This window comes from Salvia hispanica, chromosome 4, assembly GCF_023119035.1.
Source record: "Salvia hispanica cultivar TCC Black 2014 chromosome 4, UniMelb_Shisp_WGS_1.0, whole genome shotgun sequence".
Lineage (NCBI taxonomy): Eukaryota > Viridiplantae > Streptophyta > Magnoliopsida > Lamiales > Lamiaceae > Salvia > Salvia hispanica.
This window is the reverse complement of record NC_062968.1, coordinates 50,246,600-50,269,211: the sequence shown is the minus strand read 5'-3', so window position 1 is coordinate 50,269,211 and position 22,612 is coordinate 50,246,600. Positions and strand designations below refer to the sequence as shown.

At 37.3% G+C, this 22,612-nt stretch overlaps 5 protein-coding genes across 7 annotated transcripts; 2 read left to right on the top strand and 3 right to left on the bottom strand.

Moving 5' to 3' along the window:
* Positions 1-161: 161 nt before the first annotated feature.
* LOC125219668 (F-box protein At3g07870-like) lies at positions 162-2,022 on the bottom strand. Of its 2 annotated transcripts, none has more exons than XM_048121713.1 (2): positions 1,864-2,022; positions 162-1,505 (listed from the first exon to the last, which is right to left on the bottom strand). In XM_048121713.1, the coding sequence occupies exon 2, from the start codon at positions 1,399-1,401 to the stop codon at positions 271-273; it is 1,131 nt and encodes a 376-aa protein (XP_047977670.1). In that variant the 5' UTR covers positions 1,402-1,505; positions 1,864-2,022; the 3' UTR covers positions 162-270. The 2 variants fall into 2 exon arrangements, with proteins under 2 accessions (XP_047977670.1, XP_047977671.1); XM_048121714.1 differs by having other exon boundaries at positions 162-1,467; positions 1,864-1,987.
* Positions 2,023-3,652: 1,630 nt separating this feature from the next.
* On the bottom strand, positions 3,653-5,863 carry LOC125219667 (F-box protein At3g07870-like). Of its 2 annotated transcripts, XM_048121711.1 has the most exons (3): positions 5,757-5,836; positions 4,827-5,401; positions 3,653-4,716 (listed from the first exon to the last, which is right to left on the bottom strand). In XM_048121711.1, exons 2-3 carry the CDS (start codon positions 5,253-5,255, stop codon positions 3,799-3,801), a joined length of 1,347 nt encoding a protein of 448 aa, XP_047977668.1. In that variant the 5' UTR covers positions 5,256-5,401; positions 5,757-5,836; the 3' UTR covers positions 3,653-3,798. The 2 variants fall into 2 exon arrangements, with proteins under 2 accessions (XP_047977668.1, XP_047977667.1); XM_048121710.1 differs by having other exon boundaries at positions 4,827-5,863.
* Positions 5,864-7,432: 1,569 nt separating this feature from the next.
* LOC125219671 lies at positions 7,433-9,194 on the bottom strand. Its single transcript, XM_048121717.1, has 2 exons — positions 8,389-9,194; positions 7,433-8,300 (listed from the first exon to the last, which is right to left on the bottom strand). Exons 1-2 carry the CDS (start codon positions 8,746-8,748, stop codon positions 7,689-7,691), a joined length of 972 nt encoding a protein of 323 aa, XP_047977674.1. The 5' UTR covers positions 8,749-9,194; the 3' UTR covers positions 7,433-7,688.
* A 10,671-nt stretch (positions 9,195-19,865) lies between these two features.
* LOC125221331 lies at positions 19,866-20,615 on the top strand. Its single transcript, XM_048123453.1, has one exon. The coding sequence runs from the start codon at positions 19,866-19,868 to the stop codon at positions 20,613-20,615; it is 750 nt and encodes a 249-aa protein (XP_047979410.1).
* A 41-nt stretch (positions 20,616-20,656) lies between these two features.
* LOC125221330 lies at positions 20,657-21,139 on the top strand. The gene has a single exon (XM_048123452.1). It carries the CDS (start codon positions 20,657-20,659, stop codon positions 21,137-21,139), a length of 483 nt encoding a protein of 160 aa, XP_047979409.1.
* Positions 21,140-22,612: the final 1,473 nt, after the last annotated feature.

The following is a 22,612-nucleotide window of genomic DNA, read 5'->3' as shown; positions in this document are numbered from 1 at the left end:
CCGAACCCTGCTATCTTTCTTTAGGTGAGTGGAGATAAATGTACTACTCTAAAGTTTTATCCCATATTAAAGTCGAACGATATTTTTCTCATTTCTTTAGTTCACTCATCTCTTTTTAATTACTTTATTTACAAAAAATCTATTCTAAAATGAATCTGGACTAATAATAAAAATTTAGTTGGATTATTAGAACAAATACATTGCGCATCCTGAAGTCTGAGCATATTACAACTAATACGAATATGCTACCTTAAGTAAGAAGCTTCGAGCTCAGAACGAATTCACGTCCTCCATTTCGAAACCTCTCAGCGACATAAAGCTCGGGGTGTGGAGGATTGCATCGATCCGGGAATGATTTCCGCCACGAGCCTCGAACATTTCAATCTTATGCGTAGTTTTAGTCTTGTCCGAGTAGTAGAACAGGACAAAGTCTTCACACTCCATCAAGATGTCACCATCTTCGAAAACTTTGATAGGGAAAACAAGCACATAAGCTCCACAAAGATCGGGATCTTTGCTGATGATGTACTCCTTTGCCCAAGTCGTCTCGACCCTATATTCCCTCATCACCCAGATGACAATTTTGTCTTCGGATGAATTATCACATAAGCATAGGCTACCTGCCAGAACTGATAGGTTCCCGACAAACCCTCCATTCGCCAAAAGAGGAGGATGAGAGAAGGTGGTGAAAAACTCTGTTTCAAGATCAAAGCAAGAAATCTGTGATGGGGCATTTGGATCTACCACCAACCAGTGAAGATTTCCATTAAGAAATATCCCAAATGTATCATACATTAGCAGGGCACCAGGTATGACGCTTCTCCATGTTCGTGTTCCAAGAGTGTATACCTCACATTGAGATTTGGTAACTCTAAGCGAATCCTCTGTTTCTAGATCATAGTCGTAGACAATCCTAACCGCCTTATGTTGGCCAGTCACCCTGGACACTCCAAATCCATACGCAACGATTTGAGATAACGAGTAGACCGAGTCCACGTCTGGGCGGAGCTTGATGTAGTGCCGTGTTATAGGGTTGCAAATGTAAAGATCAGAAGGTTGGTCACCGGTCAGAAATAGCAACCCATTAGCTGAACCTCGTATCACTTCCGCAAAAGGGAAAGCAAACTTGGTGACCAATCTGTAGCGGAGATGATGGTGTTCAAGATCAAGGCTGTCTTCAAATTCAAAAACTTCGTACGAGTTAGACTCCACACAAGACCGGACAACAGCCATCCCCGGGACTGACTTAGAAAGATGAGACTTCACAAACTCGTGAGAGTTGAGCAGCTTCAGCCATGACTTGCAAACACACTTGCAGCTAACAACAGCTCTAGGGGGGAGTCTCGAGAGGATATCAGTGGTGATTTCTAACGGTAAATTCGCAAAGAATTCTTTCCTCATTTCGAGTTTGTTCTGGCTTTAGTCCATAAAATGAGATTAAGAACTAAATATCCAGATCACTGTAGTCTGCAAATGTTATCCCAATTTATTCATCATTTCTCTACCTAAAAAGAACAGACAGCAGCAGTATTAGAGTGTGGATCTAAGAAATTAAACGTACGTTTGGTATCTTATCAATTTCTAACACCAAATCGCTTCAAGCTAGGGCTAGGCCTTTAAACAAAATACCAAATCAAAATTGGGCGTAATAAGCAACCCTAATCGGTTAAAACAGAATCAGCAACATTTCTTCAAAATTATCTTGCCATAAATCCAAAAAAACGCAATCGAATAAACAATGAGAGCTAAGCATATAGAAGAATCCAGAATCATATAGCTCAGACCAAAATCAAATCTGAAAAATAACGTCGAGAAAAAATGAACGAGCAGAGCTGCGAGATGTTACGACCCGAGAAAACTTACCTGCTCCGCCGTGATTTCAGATTTCCAATAAGCTAGGGCGGCGGCGGCGGCGTGCTTCCGCGAATATAAAAATGGAACGATTACGATAGGATTCAGCTAAAATTTTTGTAGCGGTTGTGACTGGTGAGTGGTAACGGTTAGGTTGGAATTAATACTCCTATTTTCGAGTATTTTCTTTTCTTACTAGTATGTTTTTAGGTAAAGTAAAGTAATTATTACTATTACAATACAACTTCGAAACTTCAAAATTAAAACAAAAAAAAATGTGAACTTCTATAAATCAAGACGACCGTGAGATTTTATTAACGTAATTTCTAGATTAATAATTAATTTATTAAAAGAGGTAGTCAATGAATTTAAATTCAGTGAAATAGGAATTCAACGACAATAAGTTCATATAAATTATAAAGTGGATGTCAGTCCCCTATTGGCTTATGCAAGTGAAATTAATGTGTACTACTTTCTTTCTTTTTCAGGAACAAATGCCACGAGTTTCTTTGAAAAAGCAAATATACAAGAATTTAGGGATAATAATTATTTAAATAATACTAAAAACTGAAACGCGAAATTATGGAGTACTCCCTCCGTCCCGGATAATTCGTCCCAATTTTCCATTTCGGTCCGTCCCACATAATTTGTCCCACTTCACTTTTACCATTTTTGGTAGTGGATCCCATATCCACTAATTCATTTCTACTCATATTTTATTATAAAATTAATATATAAAGGTAGGACCCACATTCCACTAACTTTTTCAACCCACTTTTCATTACAATTCTTAAAACTCGTGCCCAGTCAAAGTGACCCGAATTATCCTGGACGAAGGGAGTACTTTTTATTTCTTTTAGAAACCATCCTATAATGGAAAATCGAAACTGATCTAACATAAAACTACATCATTTCAGATAAATCGATGTGGTTACTAAATAAAATGACATCATCTTATCCAACGATGTTTTATTGTCACATTATATTAATAGTATTACTTTTTATTTCAAACATTTTAAGACAATTTTGAAAATTAAACATTTATGATGTTATATTTTAATTTCTAAATTATAGGATTGGCCAGAAGTGGTCAAAAATTATGATTTAAATATTAATATCTCACTAATTTATTACTAGTACAATAGAATTTGAGAATACAACAAGAAAAAAGAAAAAACGTCTATAAACTAAAGAGTAAGAGTCAAATGTGGTCCTAAACATATGACGTTTTTATAATTTTGGTCTTAGACATTAAGTTTTGACTCATTTATGCATTTTATTTACAAAATTTAATTTTTATATTAGAATAATAAAATTATTATTCTTGAAAAACTAAATAGAAACAAAGCCTTCTTCTCTTTCTAATTCAGTTTCGCACGAATCTAATTATGAGACTATACAAAGTTTAGGTTGGAGTTGTGCTTGAATCTAATTCTGAGACTATACACAAACTAGAAGCAGATGTTCAAGGAAATGTGAGAAACCTATTCCTAGAAGCCTCATTTTCAACGAAGAACACTCAATGAAGAACATGAAAGCTTTAAACTCCAGTTTTGCAGAATCAAACAAATATTAGCCAATAATCAACTCTAATCTGCAAACTGAGATCATACATCGTTATCAAGGCCATTCTAATTTCTAAACAAATCACAGATTCTTTCACCAAATACAATGTAGCAACGAAATTGAGAATACTTCTGCAACTATGCTACTCTCAACCACTGAATTTACTATTAAACCATTAAAACATCACAAACTCAATTTAAATAAAACGAAAATAACTTCATTTAACTTCTAAATCTGTCAAAAATCAGTAAAATTACGGTGGAAAATTGTCATAATTCTACATTAATATAGTACCATTTAAAAGCAAGCGATAAATTATCCTAATACACTACCTTAAACCATCTTCCTCCTCCTCATCATCGGACCACCAAACCCTCTGCTTCACGGTGTTCCGTACTTGGTCCGTGGCCGTGTTCGGCGCGAGGACCTTCTTTTCCTGACCGACGACGAAGGCGTTGGACTCGCCTTGTCGTAATTCAGCACAGGTTCCGTCTCCTGGTTCCCCATAGACTCTTCCAACTCATTCCTGACCTCTTCAACAACACTCTCCACTCCCAAACTTTTGAGTGAGAGAAAAGTGGGAGTGAAAAGAATGGAGCCAGAAGCTGCACCAACGATTCCAACCTGTCCAACCGTCTCATTCTTGGCGGAGTAGTACAAGAGTTGGGTGTCTTTGACCAACATCAAAATATCACCATCTTCAAAAACTTTGATTGGGTAAACAAGCTCCCACCCTTCAACATAAATTTCATCTCCGTCGTTCAACCTCATCGTATACTCTTTCGTCCAAGATTCCTCGACACCATACTCCTTCATCACCCAAATCACAGTCTCCTCTTCCATAGTCTGATCACACAAACACAGGCACTCCCCCAAAGTAGACAAACCCGGCACGAGCTCAAAGCTCTCTTGAAAAATGGGAGGAATCGACAAGTAGCTGAAGCTCTCCGTTTCAAGATCAAAGCAGGAAATCCACAATTTCTCATCGCTGTCCGATGCTACCCAGTGAAGATTACCGTTAAGGAACACGCATGTGGAGCGATAAGTGTACTCGAGAAGGAGGGGACCAGGCTCCACCCGCCTCCACTGCCCTGTTCCTAGAGTGTGGACGTGGCAATCAGCTTTAGGTATCACCCTTCTACCTGAGAAGCTTCCATTGTTTCCATGAACTATGACGGAGTCGAGGTAAATCCGAACCACTTTATATTGGTCACTTACTTTGCTCACGCCAAATCCATAACTGACAAAATGTGGATAAGCGTAGCGAGAATCCCCAAGAATCTCGGGATAGTTTACTATCTGCAGGGAGCCAGGGACAGACGCAAAAAAAAAATTAAGAAGTAGCTAAAATAAAAATATATTTTTGACCAAAAAGAAAAACTTAAAGAAATATAGAAGCCATTGACTACCTTTCGATATGGTTTGATTATTTCTTGAGGGCAATGGAGCTCGGTGTGTTGACGGGTGATTGGATTGCATACATAATGAGTTTCACCGGAACCCCGTAGAAAAAGAAGGCCGTTGGCGGAGCATATTATAGTTGAGGTGTGAGGGAAATCAAACTTGGTGAGTGGATTGTAATGAAGATCGTGGTGATTGAGATTTTGATGGTCGTTGAGTTGGTAGACTGCGAGTGAGGTTGAGTGTTCTTCTGGCGTGGAGAGAGCTAGGCAGGGGTCGGATTTAGCGAGATGGGATTTGATGAAGTCATCTGTTGTTAGGAGACGGAGCCATGGTTTGCAGACACACTTGCTTATGGCGATGGTTCGAAGAGGGAGTCTGGAAAGGATGTTTGTGCTGATTTCTGATGGGAGATATTTGAAGAAATCTGGTTTCATTTTTGGAGAGAGATTTAGGGAGTTTCTTGAAATACCGGTGATCGGGATTGCTGTCCAAGTGTAGTATATGTAGAGACATCACTTTGAACAAGTCTCTATGGTCATAGAAACGTCTTGTGAAAGATTTGACTAGCTCAATGTTTTCACTATCAATCAACAAAGCTTGCTCAACAAAACCCAACTCACTTCGTAATATGCTTACCCTCCAAATAATAAGTGAGAAATGCAAAAAAGGGTCTTAACATCAAAGAAAAATATAAAAAATCAATCCCAGCGGGGATATCAGCTAATGAAAAATTCTGCTCAAAATAATGTTTCCCAAAGACATAACACTTAGGGATTGGTATTAAATTTTAGTCTCGAGTCCAGTTAAAAACAGCCTCAATCATAACGCATCTCAAATCCCCCATTTTGAACAGCTGCTACTCAAATATGGGGTAGCACTGTAGCTACTGCATAATTTGTGAAAAATTGCAAAACACCTCTTCGTAAGAAACATACCTGCGGCCTAATGAAGAGGAAATGGCGGAAACAAGAAGCGTAGATAGATAGACGACGGGTTCTGTTCATATGACGAAGACGATGAAAGTCGTGGGCCTCAATTACAATCAAACCTTATGTTTTTTTTTCTTTAATTTACCATAAAAGAAATTCTAAATCGGTACATCACGCTTTCGAACATAAATGGGATGGGCCTTTTAACTAACAAAAATGGGCTTCACTTTAAACAATTATATTGGACTTTTTTATTTTCGTATATACTAGTAGGAGTACTAAATAAATCAAATAATAATAGCATATTGCCTATTGGCTACTAAATTAATTAAATCAGATAGCTTCTCATAAACAAGGAGTATACGATTTGTTTAAGTGTGGGGATTTCTTTTTTTTTTTCGTAATTATGTTTACTTCTCTCTTCTTTTTTTGAGGAATTTCTTTCACTCTTCATCTGATAGACTGGTAGTAGGATTTTGTTGTTGAGATCATTCTTGGCAACAATTTATTTAAGTTGATGAGGTAACATAAAGAATTAAATTTTTGGAATCGATAAGGAAAGCCTTATTAAATCTTGTATAGTACCATATTTAGAAGACATAATATGGCCATTGATTAACAAAGAAGTCAATTTAGACATTTTATTTTATTATTTTGTAGTTATGATCCATGTTTTGACTCTAAGATTATAGGAATTTTTAATTAAGCAGTGATTTAAAAAGAGGTAGTGCATGAATTTCCGGCAAGCGACAAAAAGCATGAGATCCGGTTAGCAGGTGAAGAAAGTGACTCCAAAACAATCTTTTTCAGTTTAGTGTTATTACTATAATGCTGCCCTCCATAAAGAGGAAGACAATGCCAACAAAAATTACTCTTGGAATTGATGTATGTGTGTTTCTTTTCTTGTCCCTTTGTTTGTGTGTGTGTGAGAGAGAAGAGAAAGGGTTCTGACTTCTGAGAAGACAGTACTTTCATCATCAAATCCATTGCTGTCAAGTTGAACTGGAACAGACAAAAGCTTCACAGAGTGCTAAAAAATGAAAAAATGAATTTGCATTTGGCATTAATGCCAAATCCAGGAATCCAACACCCATTTTTATTACTGTCCCAACTCCACTTTCATCATTTTTATTCTACTGGAATTAGCAGTTATTGTCATAACCACCTATGTATGGAGTGTTTTTTTCCAAAGACAGATACTTGGAGTAAAATTTAAAATGTGGAGTAATAAAGTAATCCAGATATATAAATGAGATGGGTCAAGATTTATTCTTTTTTGTCCCCCCCTTGTTTGTGTACTCAGAAGTTTCCATTTCACTTTTTTCCACTGCTCTCTTTTATGGGAAACATAAACAGAAACAGAGACGAAACTACTTTTGTGCTTGTTTCATATCTGCTCTCTGTTTTCTAGTAGTATTGCATTACAGCTTGTTGTTTACATTTCCAGCTATTTTTAACTAGGAAAATTGAACCCTCATTCTTCAATATCTAAAAACCTTGTTTTTTTTTGCAGCTAAAGTTTGTTTTTTCAAAAAGAATCCTCTTTGGGTATGTCAGTAGAAAAAAGGCCCTGTTTGCACCCCCCAAATTTAGCTGCCAATCAAATCTTCTTACTTGTACTCTATCAAATAAAATACTCCTACTGAATTAGTAACTAATACTAAAATATTTGACATAAAGACTCGAATGAAGTGTAGCAAAATTTGTGATAATCACTCACAAAATTTCTACTCCAGCCTAAATAATTTTAAACACTAAAATACAAAAAGAAATGAGAATAATTGAAGGGGAAAGGGGTAAAAACTAGACAAACATGAGTGCAAAAACAAACTACAAATCTAACCTAACATTTTCATTTTTGTCTTTTTTTTATCCTTCCCATTTCTTGAAATTTCTTGACATTACAAAAAAAGCTACCACATTTTTTTCTTATTTTCTCTACCTATGGCTGCAGAAATCCAAGAGCTTCTTCCTCCCGTCAACAATATCATCGAAGAAATCATCAAGCTGCCCAACGATATTCTCGGTCCCACCTCGCAAAACTCCAAAATAGCCCTTCAGATTCTCCACTATCTCTCTAACCCCAACTTCCGATTCCCACTCCACCATCCCCTGCGAGCACCGTTTCTCCAGCTCCGACCTCAGCTCGTCCATGGCGGCCTTCGACCGCCGGAATTCGTACATCTGAACACCTGGCCGGGCCGCCATTTGCCCGATCTCCGCCGCCACCCGCTGCTGCAGCCGCGCCGTGGAGATCATGAGCGACGATCCGAACAGGACGCAGTCGTCGTATCCGTTGAAATTGGGGGAATTCGATTCCGGCCAGAAATAGACCAATCCGTTGAGGAGAATCGTTGATAGGAGTGAACTCACATTCCTCATCGCGTAGAGCACGCCGCGGAATCCGTTGAATCCGTGCAGCCGCGATTCCACGGAGGTGTTGGCGTCGAATTTGAGAGATAGAGGTTCGATTCTCGTCTCTGTGAGTGACCGGTTATCCTCTTGCAGCCCCACCGCCTCTCTCCTGCATCCTGATATGGCGCGGATTACCTGTTCGACGAAATGCCCCAGTAAATCAAATTAGATAAAAATCCAATCTTTATTCATGATTTTATTCTCGCTGGGCTGTGGTTTTTACCTGGCGAGAAAGCTGGGGGCTCAAATGGCGATGGCTGTCGAGAGAGGAGATGATGTTGAGGCCGGCGGAGTAGTAGTTTTCCATGCCTGAAATCCCTGTTTTGAGGATTTGGCAAACCTCCCAAAGCTTGGAGCTCTCGTCCATGTATTCATCAAGCCACTTTTCTCCAACGGGCAAGTGGAGTTTTTGGACCAAAAGGGTGAGCTGGTTGTGGGAGGATCTTAAAAGGGAGAGCACTCTTTGGAGGAACTGGATTGACATGAAGTTGCTCGATAAGAAAGCTCGTTCGAGATCGTCTATGCCTCGAGTAAGGAAGTTGTAGAAGCCATTGACAGAGTTGGTGGAAGAAGCATCCATCATAGGAGGGAGGGAGGCAAGAAGAGGTTGGAACTTTAAAGGGCTGAATTGGGAGGAGGAGAATAGTTGCAGAGACTATGATATTTAAATTGGTGGAGGATGAGAGAGAGAAGGCATGGAAGGAAGGAAAATCAAATCTTGGAAGCTCACAGGTTTCTATGGTTGAAAAGGATTGTTGGGCGCAATGATGAATGTTTCCTATAGAGGGGAAAGGATGATTAGTAATCTGCCATTTTCATAGTTTAATGGGAAGGAGAAAAGAAAAAGGGTAACTTGAGAAAAACTTGAGGGAGTTGAAACTTCTTCTTTTTCCTATTCTTTTAGAGAGAGAATGGCTTTGTTTTATGCAACTGCAACAAAGTGGTTTATCATTATTGATTATGTGGAGATTGGCAGGAACAAAAAGGAAAAAAGAAGATAAAAATTGTTAAAGTTAGTGTGAAGCATATATTTATGCCTGCCTTCCCTTTTCTCTAATCTTATTTATGATGTTAGATTGTGTTCATTGTGCTGTAATGCCATGTTTGACTTGGATTGAAATCTTTTTTAGCACTCTTGTTTTCTAAACCTAGTAAATGCTGGTCATCTTACACTTTTACAAAATTTTAGTTCAAGCATCTTACACTTTTACAAAATTTTAGTTCCCAACTTGAACTGTTCCTTCAGTCCCCTCTATTTCATTGAAATTTGTGGGTTTTTTATTTCTCCTAGATATATAGTCTTCGCCATGCCATCTTCGTGTTTTCTTGTGTTCTTTTAAAGGGGATATTGGAATGATGGGATTCTTTGTATTTGCATTTTGTGCCTTTCTACTATTCAAGAAATCAGTCTTTTTAGGCCACCCAAACAAACTCTTAATTTGTATAGTATTTTCATGAAATTATTTTTTTAGTATTAGTACTGTATAAACTTTTTCTCTCATATATTTGGTCGTACAATGTATAATGCTCCCCCTACACCATACAATGAACAAACCCACATGATTCTCGAAGCACTCCATTTGATCAGTGGCCCCCTTGACCCTTCAATCATCTTATGTTATGGGGGCCTATATCACCACTCATTGTTTATTGCATATTTTCACCTAGTAAAAGAGAAAAAAGCATTCCAAAAATATGTATACATCATAATTATATATGTTCCTTTTTTATACTATAAAATTATTAATAGTGCAGATTGATAAACAAATTGAAATGGCCTATTTAGTTTATTTGCTCCTTGTTGAATGATTATTCTTGTTTGCTATGAAACAAAATGAGCAATATACTAGTGTTGAATTATTTTAATGTTGATTTTATTTTATTAATAAAAATGGGTACTTTTTAGAAGAGGGTGGTCGTGGGTTTTTGGAGAATGGGACACTTGAGAGGATGTTGGTCCTTTAAGATTTTGTTGGAAAGTGTATTAGTGACTATGGTCCAATATTTAAGGCCGTTGATTTGGGCGCCCCCTTCTCCTTTGAATGAATCTTCTTATTAGTTTTTTATATGCTATTCCCATTAATATAATAAAATTTATATTCTTTTTTTGTATCGTTCTAATATAGTACTACATAGAATCAATTTCAAATGATACAAATGCATAATGTAGTAGTAGTAGTAGTAGTAAAAGACATACGGATTTTGATTTTAAAAATTACATTTTGATTGGTTATGTTATGAAATTAGGTGGAAATAAAAAAACTGGCCACCATCATTTTCCATCCTAATAAAGATGCCATGCTCTATAAATTTCTTCAACAAGAATGTTTCATTTTCTTCTTAATGAAGCCTAGATGGATCCAACTGTATGGTCCATATCCCCCTCACCAATGAAAATGATTTCATACATGTATATCTGGATTTAATAATTTTGATAAAAATAACATCTCATATAAGAATGCACCCAATTACTCTGACATCATATTCTAAGAAGTGTTTTCAATTTTTACTCAATTTATACAAGTGTTCATCTATATGTGTGTATACGAAATATTCTTGTTTTGAATCTCATTATAGCATTTACCGCGTTTGATGAAATATTAAATAGATGCATTTTCAGTCATAAAATGTGTGCAGATATATTGATTAATTGTCAATAAAATTTGCTTCTAGGGACCACATTTATAATGTAGATAATAATGAGAATAACGAAGTTGATTAAAATCTACTTTTATTGAGATTATATCTCATGCGCGTGGATTAATGGGTCATGCACTATGCTAATTTAGATTATGGTCAGTAACAAACTGTATCAGTTTTGTAGTTTTAGCAAATCCAGTTATTTTGTTTTATTTTTTGGTGCTCCCAAAAAGATAGGTACTATTACATGTTTATAGTCTTAAACGTCTAATAAAATTCTCATGAATTATATTATAGTTTGTGATATATCTAGGGAAGAACGCATAGAAAATCAATTAAACTATATTATGATTTGACACACAATAATAAATTAGCAAACTCTAAGTACTTCATTTACTTAAAATAAAATATCAGTTCCGAATAGAGATTATGACTATTAATTATTTATTTTCTCTTATTCTTCCCGATGAAATCTTTAGAGGCAAAAAATAAACTACTACTACTATTATTACTCCATTTAAATAATTTATCAATAGTTTTAAATATAAATTTTATATTATTTAATCGAAACTGAAAAAAGTATATGTTTCATATTTCAATATATTTTTAGAGGTGTGTGGCCTTCATAATGTAATTTTCATGTAAAGCTACACAAACTCTTGTAAAATGGTATCTGATTCAAATAATTTCTTGTATTGTGCAATCATATGACATTCTAAATGGATCTTTTGCATAGGAGTGAATTTAAAGGGAATTTTCCTTTTCATTAATAATAAATGATAGTACTCCGTAAGTGTCTCGACAATTGATTGAGTTTTTATCAATTGATATATCCATTACATTGTCATTCAAATAGAACCATAAAATAAAATTCTGTCTAGTAAAAAAACACTATATTGCAATTTTTTAATTAATTTAAAATTGAGATTATTAAAATTAGTCGGTTGCCTGGTGCCAACTGCAACAAGTGAAATTGCCAACCTTGTGAGAGCGTACTTATTTTTATAGTTTAATTTGGGCCCTCTACTTATATTTTCTCACCCACTTTTTGGTCAAAAACAAGAGTAAGATGAGTAATCATAATAAATCAGACAATTTTTAAAGCATCATTGGCATTATTCTGTGATATTATTAAAATTTTCATCATCATATTTTATTGTACTAAATTGAGCTTAGTTAAATTCGCACGCCTAATGAAAAATTATTACATGTGTTAATTTGCTGTAAAGGAGTGTACGGCCACAATTATTTGAAGAATTCTTTGTTAAGAAAATACTTTATAAAAATAACTTACAGGCTTATTTTCATATCTCCATGCGGAATAATAATTTATACTATATAAAACAAATATGTATATACTTTTAGATCGATTTATTTTATATGTTATAACTCGCATATACACCCTCGATACAAACACATCTAAGGTGACTAATACTCTTGATTAGTCGATTTATTAGTTGGAAAATAAGTGCACAGACCTATTAATTATATTGTGTTTCGTCCATATTGGTTTGTTAACATTGTGTTTTTTTTTCTTTATACACTTTTTCACGTGCCATATAAAAATTGCTCTATAGGAGGTCCTCCTCAATAAACTCGTTACACATAACAAATAACAGTAGCCTTCTGTTTTCCACAATCTCTATGCCCTACCATAAACGAGTCACATTCCTAAAAAAGGAATGTCTCATTTAAAATGAGTCATTTCTTCTTTTTTTTAATAGAAAAAATAATAATTTACTTCTCTCTTGCTTTATTTTTTCTTCATTTCTCTAATTTATTATTCTCTCTTAATGTGCTTAAAACGGGTGTTGTTTATAGCGGGACGGACGGAATAGTATGTTTCAGTGGCAAACTCAATGTAGGACAAGGGGTATAACTATACCCTAAACTTGTCAATATATTGTTACAAATAAGCAACTGATGGAATGACAGCGGCCAATTTTAAGTTTAAAGTTTCATTTTGCATCTCCAAATTAAAATTTTTGGATCCGCCAAATATATCTTTATCAAATAAATAAAAAGCTGAAAAAAAGGGGCATTATGAGCAATGAGAGGTAGATCGTACTTAGTGTTTCTGCAATTGTTGTTTCAAGCAAAAGTCGATTGATTCAAACAGCTCTTATTTCATAATTTACATTGTCTCATTTTAGGCATGCAATTATGGCCAAATCCAACCCTGAACCATGCTCTTTTTTCCTATTGGTATACTGGCAAAACTCACAGCTTAGTCGATAGTCTTGCTTTGAATGGTATATAAGGGACGCGCTAACGCGCGTCTCGCGGACAAGGGAATCGGGCAAGACACTCACCACACGCTAGCTCTTCCTCTTGTCCGCTACACGTGCTGCCCCTCACTGACGTGAGAGTGTGCCTTAGTTTCTTCAATTTTTAATTATTCTTATTTTAATTTTAAAAGATGATTTTATTTAATACTCTCTCCGTCCACAAAAAATAGAGCAAATTTATCATTTTTGGAAAGTTTTGAATAAATAATAACCTACACAGCATTCCACTAACACTACTTTTCACTTACTTTTTTCCTTCTCTCTTACTTTTTCCCCTTTTCTCCTACTTTACCAATTCTACATTAAAATCCGTGTCATACACCAATTGCTTTATTTTTTTGTGGACGGAGACTTCAAGCAAAGTTTAATAATACAGTAATATATAGTATATAAAATAATACTCCATTCGTCCCAACTAAGTTGAGTCATTTCTTTTTTGCACTCGTTTTGAAAAAATCGTAATAAGCAGTTAAGGTGGATATATAGTAAAATAAAACGAGAATCATACAAATAAGACTCTTATCTACATAATTCTCACTTTTACTTACTATGTATCCACTTTAACTATTTATTACGATTTTTTCAAAATGAATGCAAGGGAATTTTTTTTCTGCTGACTTTCTGTTCACATCACGCATACAACTTTCATAAAGGTGTCCATGTCTAGAGTCTCCTCCTTTGGGTCTTAACATTTGGCTGATGTATGTTAGGTGTTTCTTACGTTCGCTAGTTTGTAATCGGGCTCTGCCCGTTTTTTTCAAAAAAAAAAGAAGAAGAAGTGATTAGTTGTGACGGAGGAAGTAAAAGACAGAGACTCATTAATGGCTTAAGAAGTAGTACTCCTAGTAAATAGATAATGAACATGCCGCAAAAAAGGCGATTCCGTCGCCTTGGCGGCCCCCACACTTCGGATATACAGTAGCTCGTTAAGGGGGAAGCCTTTACTCACTGGCTGCCAGAAGCCCATCTCCCAAGGCCTTACACTTGTGTTTGAGAGGTGAAAGCAACTACACGACAGCAGTGGAATTTGAACCCAAACTCATTGCAGCAAGATCTACCCTTTCGTTTCTATAGTTATGTGCCTGGTAAGCGGTAAAGCCTAAATTCATCGATTTCATGCTTTTCTGGTCCGTTTATTTTAATACTTGATTTCTTTCCTTTTTCTTTTGTTTTAGACTTCTAAATAATTTTTCTAGTTCTAGCCATTCATTATTTTTGAAATTATCAAAAAAATTTGTTTTGTGAAGACCATTTATATGTTACATAAATCGTTCTGTACTTAATGAATGAATGTTGTGAGAATATCATAATTGGCTCCAATCAATAACAAGTTGAGGCATATAAGTAGATGAAGCATCAAATCTAGCCTGATTGCATTATATTGTTATCAATAACTTAGTCTCGAATGCAAGTTTCTAGGAAAACTTGATCTTGACGAAATTAGAGAATTGATTCAAGGACAAGATATCATTGAAAATACAAGAATAAAATTAAATTAATAAAAGTGCTCACAAACAATTATTGCAATTATAAACCCAAATAAAAGATAGCAGATTTGATGATGAGATTGTCAAGAGAAAAAGGTGAAGTTAGAAGAATAAAATCTCATAAATTTATAACTTCTTTTTAGGATAGGATTAGGAAGAAGGTTTATTGGAATAGTTCTTCTCTAATTTTAATTAGTGAAGGTCCACGTCCACCTTGAGATTCCATCCCACTATATATATGAATCATATATGCCATTTCTTTAATCTTGTTAAAGATTGTTTTTTATTTTATTCATTTTATCATGTGTAGTGACCGTGTAACGCTACGTGTATTACATACAATGCAACAAATTAGTACAATTGTATAAAATTAATTCATAATATAATTAATGGGATAGGGTTTTATACTTTATATGAAGGCTGCTTCTAAAAATTTACATAAATGAATAAGAAAGTAACAAAATGGGTGGAGTTTTAAGCATTTATATAATCTAGTACCACAAGTTGTTGAAGGTTGTATTACTCTCTTTATAACTTCGTTGAGATGAGATGCCTTTTCCATATTATTGCATAAATCCAAATGGATGTCTATCCAAGCCCAGATAACTGGAGGTATCAAATGGGCCCGGCCCAAGAATCAATATAGGCCTGCTTAGGATCGGCCCTGCAAAATAATGAGGTAAGGTTGAGTAGGGGTGTGATCAATTGATAACTTTTTTAAGTTGCTAACTTGCTAATTCATCAACATATTGTATTAAAAATGTCAACACGGTGACATTAAAATGTCAACACATATTTTTGTTGAACTTCAATGTAATGTGTTGATATTATGTGTTGACATTTTGATGTCACCGTGTTGACATTTTTAATACACTATATTGATGAGTTAGCAGAGTTAGCAATTTAAATAGTTAGCAAATATAACTCCCTTGCATATATATATATATATATATATATATATATATAGGGGAGTGATCAAAATAAGTATGTGCTTAAATCAAGAAATGCAGCCCAAATCTTGGCCCTAGGATTAGATGATCTAATGGTCAATAATTAACCAAAAATACGGAAGGTCATAATTAAGCAGAGTTTTAGGTCATATTATAAAATTCGGGTTTATGTCATGTTAAGATCATTTTAGGTCATGCTTTGTTAGCATGACCTAAAAATAAACTAACTATGACCTAAAAATACTCTACGTATGACTGTGTTCTGCGTTTCTGTATTTAAATCTAGTTTTCATAGATCAAAACCCTATATATATATATATATAGAGTTGTGATCAATGTCGAACCAATTTTAAAGACCGAACTAGAGACCAAATCTGGGCCATTAGATCTAGTTTTTTTGATGAGATGTGCTGCTGTGAAAAAAATTTCGGCTTCATTACAAGCCCATTTTACTTCATTATATAGGTTTATTACTTCATTCTGTACTTCGAATGCTTCTACACATCCTTCATTCCAATAATTTATTACATTATTCCATGTGTTTATTAAACCATATTAGCGCCATGAGGTTGGTGATAGATATTGTAGAGAGAAAGAACGGCACGCGACGGCGAAACCACATTTACGTACTGGAATGAAGTAAAAACCTACTGGAATGAAGTAAAAACCTACTAGAATGAAGTAATATATTCTGGAACGAAGTTAAATCTTCGTAACATGTTAGTATGACTTATTTACCTTCGAGATGAATTAAAATAGGCTCGTGATGAAGGCAAAAATAATTTATAAATTTCTGTATCTTATCCATAAAAAACTAGATCTAAAAGCCCTAATTTGATAGGGTTCGATGGTTCGGTCTTTAAGAGTGGATTTGTGGATAATGGGAGTTGTGATCAATGTCGAACCAATTTTAAAGACCGAACTAGAGACCAAATCTGGTCCATACGTTTTTGAGAAATCTCTTTAATCAATTTGGGACGCCCACTCTAAAATCGTAACCATCTCCGCAGATCTATTCCCCATTTCCCCTCTCTCTCCCCCAAATTTAATGTGCTCTGTTCTTAATTAAGCAGCTATGCATTTGTAGCTTGCTAGCTCTCTACCTCTCTCAATCAATCAATGGCAAGTTCAGACCCCAACAAGCGTCCATTGCCACTGCCGGGGCAGGATTCCGCTGCAATGCCCCCTCTTCATGGGAGAAACGCACCGGATTCCGCTTTAAATTCTTCGGCGAGACCTATGCCAGCGATTCCGGCCAAATTGACGCCCTTCCGTCGCCGGAGCTTCCACATGCGAGGCCGAAGCCGTCGAATTCGAACCTGGACCTCAAGGCGGGGCGGCCGCAGCCTGCTCCGAACGGCGAGGCTGCTACTGCTGCTTCTGTTGCGAAGGATAGGACGAAGGAAGAGAAGGAGAAAGAGCGGAAGAAGAGGGATCAGGAGCTTGCGCCGCCAGTGAGGAAGTGGAAGGATTCGGATGGGGAAAAAATTGGGTGTGAATGGGCAGACGACGGCGGGGGGAGGGAAGCCGGAGGGAGGTTAGGAAAGAGGAGGCGGGTGTGCTGCCGCAGTCGATGTTGGATGATGATCGATTTATATTGAGGCAGCCGGTGTTGAGATATGCTGCCGCCGAGATTTGGTGCTGCCGGCAGATTTGGTCTCTATGGATTTCAGCATTGATAAATATTCCACTTGACTTCATCTACAGCTAAATTCAACTTACCACATAATGAACTATATTCACTAAATAATGAACCAAATAAACTTTAGTAATGAAGTGAATATGACATTTTATTGAAATACAATGTTAATTGTGTTAAATGTCAAGAGGTGGTAATTAACTTATTACTTCATTCAGTTATGCTATTACTTCATTTCATTAGTTTATTACTTCAGAATGTGTTATGACATAATTGTCTCTCGATTGAAGTAAATACGGTATATAATGAACTATATTCACTGCATAATGAACTAAATGAACGTATGTTATGAAGTAAATTTTCGCATTCATTATATACCGAATTTACTTCAACTGAAAGATAATTATGTCATAACACATTATGAAGTAATAAACTAATGGAATGAAGTAATAGCATGACTGAATGAAATAATAAATTAACAGGATGAAGTCATAAACTAAAGGAATGATGTAATAAACTAATGGAATGAAGTAATAGCATGACTGGATGAAAAATGTAATAAGTTAACGGGATGAAGTATTAAACTGACTAATGGAATGAAGTAATAAGTTCATTACTACTGCTTGACGTTTAACACAGTTAACATTGCATTTCAATAAAATGTCATATTTACTTTCATTACTAACGTTCATTTGGTTCAATATTTATTGAATATAGTTCATTACTAACGCTTAACATTTAACACTAAAATTTGTTGTATCATTAATGTATTTTAATAATATGTAAAAATTACTTCATAACATGTTTAATTTAGTTCATTATTAAGTTAATATAGTTCATTATTTACTCCGACAAATTTTTATTGAAGAAAAAAAATAAAAATAAAAAAAATAAATAAAAATAAATAAAAATAAATAAAATAAAAAAGTTTTATTTAAAATAATAAAGTAATTGTAAATTAATCCTAACCACAAGATTAAGAAAATGGATGACCCTAATTTGGTCTCTAGTTCGGTCTTTAAGAGTGGATTTGTGGATAATGGGACTATTTTTTATGGATGAGATTCACAAATTTATAAATTATTTTCTCCTTCATCACCAGTCTATTTTTATTCATCCGAAGGTAAATAAGTCATACTAACATGTTACTAACTTCGTTCCAGAATATATTACTTCATTCTAATAGGATTATTACTTCATTCTAGTACGTAAATGCAGTTTCGCCGTCGCGTGCCGTTATTTCTCTCTACAATATCTATCACCACCGCTACGACGCTGATATGGTGTAATAAACACATGGAATAATATAATAAATTATATGAATGAAGTATGTGTAGAAGCATTTGAAGTCCTACTGGAATGAAGTAAAAACCTTATCCAATGAAGTAATAACGTTTCTGAATGAAGTAATAAATTCACTTGAATAAATTGCATTTTTTAATGTGAATAAAGTAAAAACTCATGTCAATGAATTCGAACGAAACATATGTTGAATCATTTCAAAACCTACTTGAAGCAAGTAAAAACATGTTGTAGTTTCAATATATTACGTACAGAATGAAGTAATAAACCTATACAATGAAGTAAAATTGGCTTGTAATGAAGAGCGAAAAAAATTTACACAGCAACATATCTCATCAAAAAACTAGATCTTATGGCCCAGATTTGTTCTCTAGTTCGGTCTCTAAGAAGAGTTCGACATTGATTACAACTCTATAGTGCACTAGGGTGCCACCATAGTTAAAATAACATCATACCACCAATATAGTCCGTTAGATCTCATCTATGGACGCCTAGGATTAAGTTTCGTGAAAAAACACGGGTTTGCGGTCTACTGTATTAGATATTGCAGTCGTGGTAAACTGCAATATTGTTGTGGTAAGACTGCAATATTCAATGAACAAGCACTGCAATCTGGTAACGTAAAATTAGAAATTTCCTATTTTACCCCTCCGTGTTTTTACACGTGGTAGCATGACAAACACACGATTTTCAGATCCAATGGCCTAAAATAGTGGTATGGTGTTACAATAAAGAGGGTTGTCATCTTAGTACATCTCTACCTATATATATATAGATACCTAAATATATATATATATCACATTTTCTTGAAATGATTTGTCCAACCAATTGGATATTGAACTATTCATCTCTTTAGTGGTAATATATTTGGGACTATTCCAATCCCCATAATAAACACCACATAATGTTTCTTGATCAGTACTTTTTTCTCCTTACAATTATTTTCCAGTCAATATGGCACAAAATCTTGGAATGATATGTCCTACCAATACGGCCTTATACATATGATAAAGTTGGGGTTCGAGTTATTGGCTCCATATTCATACCCCATATTAGAGTATCCACTATAGGGGCGGCGCGCCGGCCGCCCCTATCGCGGCGGCGGCGCGGCGGTCTATAGGGGAGGGGGCGTCCGCCCCGCGGGCGGACGAATTTTCGGGGGCAGACGGGCGTTCGCCGCGTTTGCGGCGAGGACGGGGCGATGGAGAGAGAAGCGCGGCGGCCGCCGCGCCTATCTATTGTGCGGCGACGCCGGCGCGGTCGCCGGTTTTAATTAAAAAAAAAATTTCGAATTTATAAAGGTTTTTTTATAAATATTCCTCTCATTTTCATCTTCTCTCCACACACATCTTCACTTTCTATCCAAATTTTCTATCTCTAAAAACATTTCTATTATGGATGATTTGTGGAATCAAGCATGGGATTCTTTGATTCAAGAGGTGCAGAGGGAGGCCGACGAGGAGGCGGCGGCGGCGGCGATCCCTCGTGAGATTCGTCATCGTCGGACAATCCCACGGGACCATGTCGGAGCGGCTGAGCGGCTTATGGCCGACTACTTCAGCGCTGACCCTCGTTACCCGGCTGAGATTTTTCGTCGGCGTTTCAGAATGTCGCGACCGCTCTTTACCCATACAGCGACGACATTGGCGGACCGGTTCGAGTGCTTCACGCTCCGGAGTGATTGCACTGGCCGGATCGGGCTGTCTACTTTGCAGAAATGCACCTCTGCAATTAGGCAGCTTGCCTATGCGGGACCGGCTGATATGTTCGACGAATACCTACAGATGGGTGAGACGACTAGTCTAACTGTGCTCCGGCAGTTTTGTAAGGGCATTCGGGAAGTCTTTGGTCCGGAGTTCCTACGAAAGCCAACTCCTGATGAGTGCCAGAGACTGCTAGATATGCACGGTGCGGTGCACAATTTCCCAGGCATGATGGGCAGCATTGATTGCATGCATTGGGAGTGGAAAAACTGCCTGGTGACGTGGAAAGGCCAGTTCACTACCGGTTTCAAGCAGAAACATCCGTCGATGAGCCTCGAAGCCGTTGCCGACTACCGTTTGCGGATCTGGCATGCGTATTTCAAGTGTTGCAGGTTCAAACAACGACATCAACGTTCTGCAGTCGTCGCCTATCTTCAATGAGGAGTGCCGGGGAGAGGGTCCGCAGATCGGTTTTGTAGCAAATGGCACGCAGTATCGCAGGGGATACTATTTGGCGAGATGGAATATACCCTCGTTGGCCCGTATTCGTCAAGACACTTCGCCAACCGGCTGGAGCGAAGAGGCAATATTTTGCGCGAAAACAAGAGGCCACTAGGAAAGATGTTGAGCGAGCTTTTGGTGTGCTCCAAGCGCGATGGGCCATTCTACGCTGCCCGGCACGAGTGTGGCACGAAGATGATGTCGCGGATATTATGGTAGCATGTATCATATTGCACAATATGATAATAGAAGATGAAGGATTTGCTGCAGAACGTTGGGCGCCGGAAGATGGTGCAAGTACAAGTCACGGCGTTGCCTCCGCGCCGATACAGATGGGTGTACCACGTAGTAATGAATATCTGATCCAACGTTTCGCTGATATACGCAGGAGCACAACACATGACCAACTCCAGGTCGATTTGATTGAAGAGATCTGGGCACATAGGGGAGGCGGCGTAGCGTGAAGAACATATGCGATTTTCCGTAGATCAAATTTTCGTTGTAATTTTCCCCTCACTTTAATCCGACGAAAATTTAGTTTTCAATTTTAATTTTATTGCACTAGCCGTTTTTGTCTAATTATAGTCCTATAATTTTAATTGTTAATTGAATTAAAAAATACAACAACTAAAATAAAGTGAAATTTGTCCACTAAAAAGTATCCACAATTGCTGCGGACACTTTTTTTTGTGGCTGTGGACAAATAAAATGGGGCTATGGACAAAAAAAAAAAGTTGTCCACCTATAGTGGATGCTCTTAATCTGCACCTATTTTTGACATATTGTGGATCTGTGATCACAATTTTTGTTGCTTTATTTATTACTACTATATTATTTTCTTTAGTTAAGTCATTAGAGCACTCCCAATGGCGACGGCGAAAATCCGGCGATTTTTCGCCGGATATCGCCGACTTATCGCCGGCCATTGGGAGGAGTTCGGCGATAATCCGGCGAAATTCCTACCGAAATTACGCCAAACGGCGTTTTAACGCCGGGCTATCGCCGGATCATCGCCGGCCACTGTGGGGAGCTGTTCGGCGATAATCCGGCGATGATCAATTTTTTTTTTTTTTTTTTTTCCTCAACGGTCATATTCTAATTTCCACCCCTATAAATATTTCATCCTCTTCCTCCATTCATCACCCACAAACTTCATTCACACAAATTTTCAATCTTTTTTCTCTCCATCTTTATTAAATGAGTTCTGATTCATCGTCTCGTGCTCAGTCCGACGAGGAAATATCACATTCTTCTTCCGAAGAAGAGGTACCTCCCGCTCCCACCGGATGGGATGTAGCGGGTTTCGCCAACAACCCAATCAACAACTATATCTCCCGCCGCATACAAAGCGAGATCGCTCGAATGCAGCAGCCACCCCCCCAACGGCCAATCCGCCGGCGGCGCCGATACATCCCTCGCAACCACCCTGGTGCGCACGATCGGCTGTTCGCCGATTATTTCGCATGGAGGAACCACGTTATCCGGCAGATGTATTTCGTCGCACGTTCAGAATGCGCCGCTCCCTCTTCCTGCGCATTGTTAATGCGTTGTCCGCGCGTTACCCCGAGTTCCGGCTCCAGCGAGACGCAGCAGGGAAGCCCGGACTATCGCCCCTACAGAAATGCACTGTTGCCATCCGGCAGTTGGCATACGGAGGGTCCGCCGACATGTTCCATGAGTATCTGCAATGCGGCGAGACGACTGGCAACGAGTGCCTGAAGAATTTCTGTCAGGGCGTGCGAGAGATATTTGGGGAGCACTACCTTCGCTCGCCGGACGCAGCTGACTGCCAGTTCCTACTGGATTGGCACTGGAGGACCCACGGCTTTCCGGGGATGCTCGGCAGCATCGACTGTATGCACTGGCAGTGGAAGAACTGCCCAACCGCGTGGCGAGGCCAGTTCACTACCGGCTACAAAGGTACGCATCCCACCATC

Coding starts and splice junctions, on each gene's coding strand:
- LOC125219668 (XM_048121713.1), bottom strand. CDS start 1,401: ATGAGGAAAGAATTCTTTGCGAATTTACCGTTAGAAATCACCACTGAT.
- LOC125219667 (XM_048121710.1), bottom strand. CDS start 5,255: ATGAAACCAGATTTCTTCAAATATCTCCCATCAGAAATCAGCACAAAC. Junction 4,717..4,826: donor TAATCAAACCATATCGAAAG/GTAGTCAATGGC, acceptor GGCTCCCTGCAG/ATAGTAAACTATCCCGAGAT.
- LOC125219671 (XM_048121717.1), bottom strand. CDS start 8,748: ATGATGGATGCTTCTTCCACCAACTCTGTCAATGGCTTCTACAACTTC. Junction 8,301..8,388: donor GCCCCCAGCTTTCTCGCCAG/GTAAAAACCACA, acceptor TTCGTCGAACAG/GTAATCCGCGCCATATCAGG.
- LOC125221331 (XM_048123453.1), top strand. CDS start 19,866: ATGGATGATTTGTGGAATCAAGCATGGGATTCTTTGATTCAAGAGGTG.
- LOC125221330 (XM_048123452.1), top strand. CDS start 20,657: ATGGCACGCAGTATCGCAGGGGATACTATTTGGCGAGATGGAATATAC.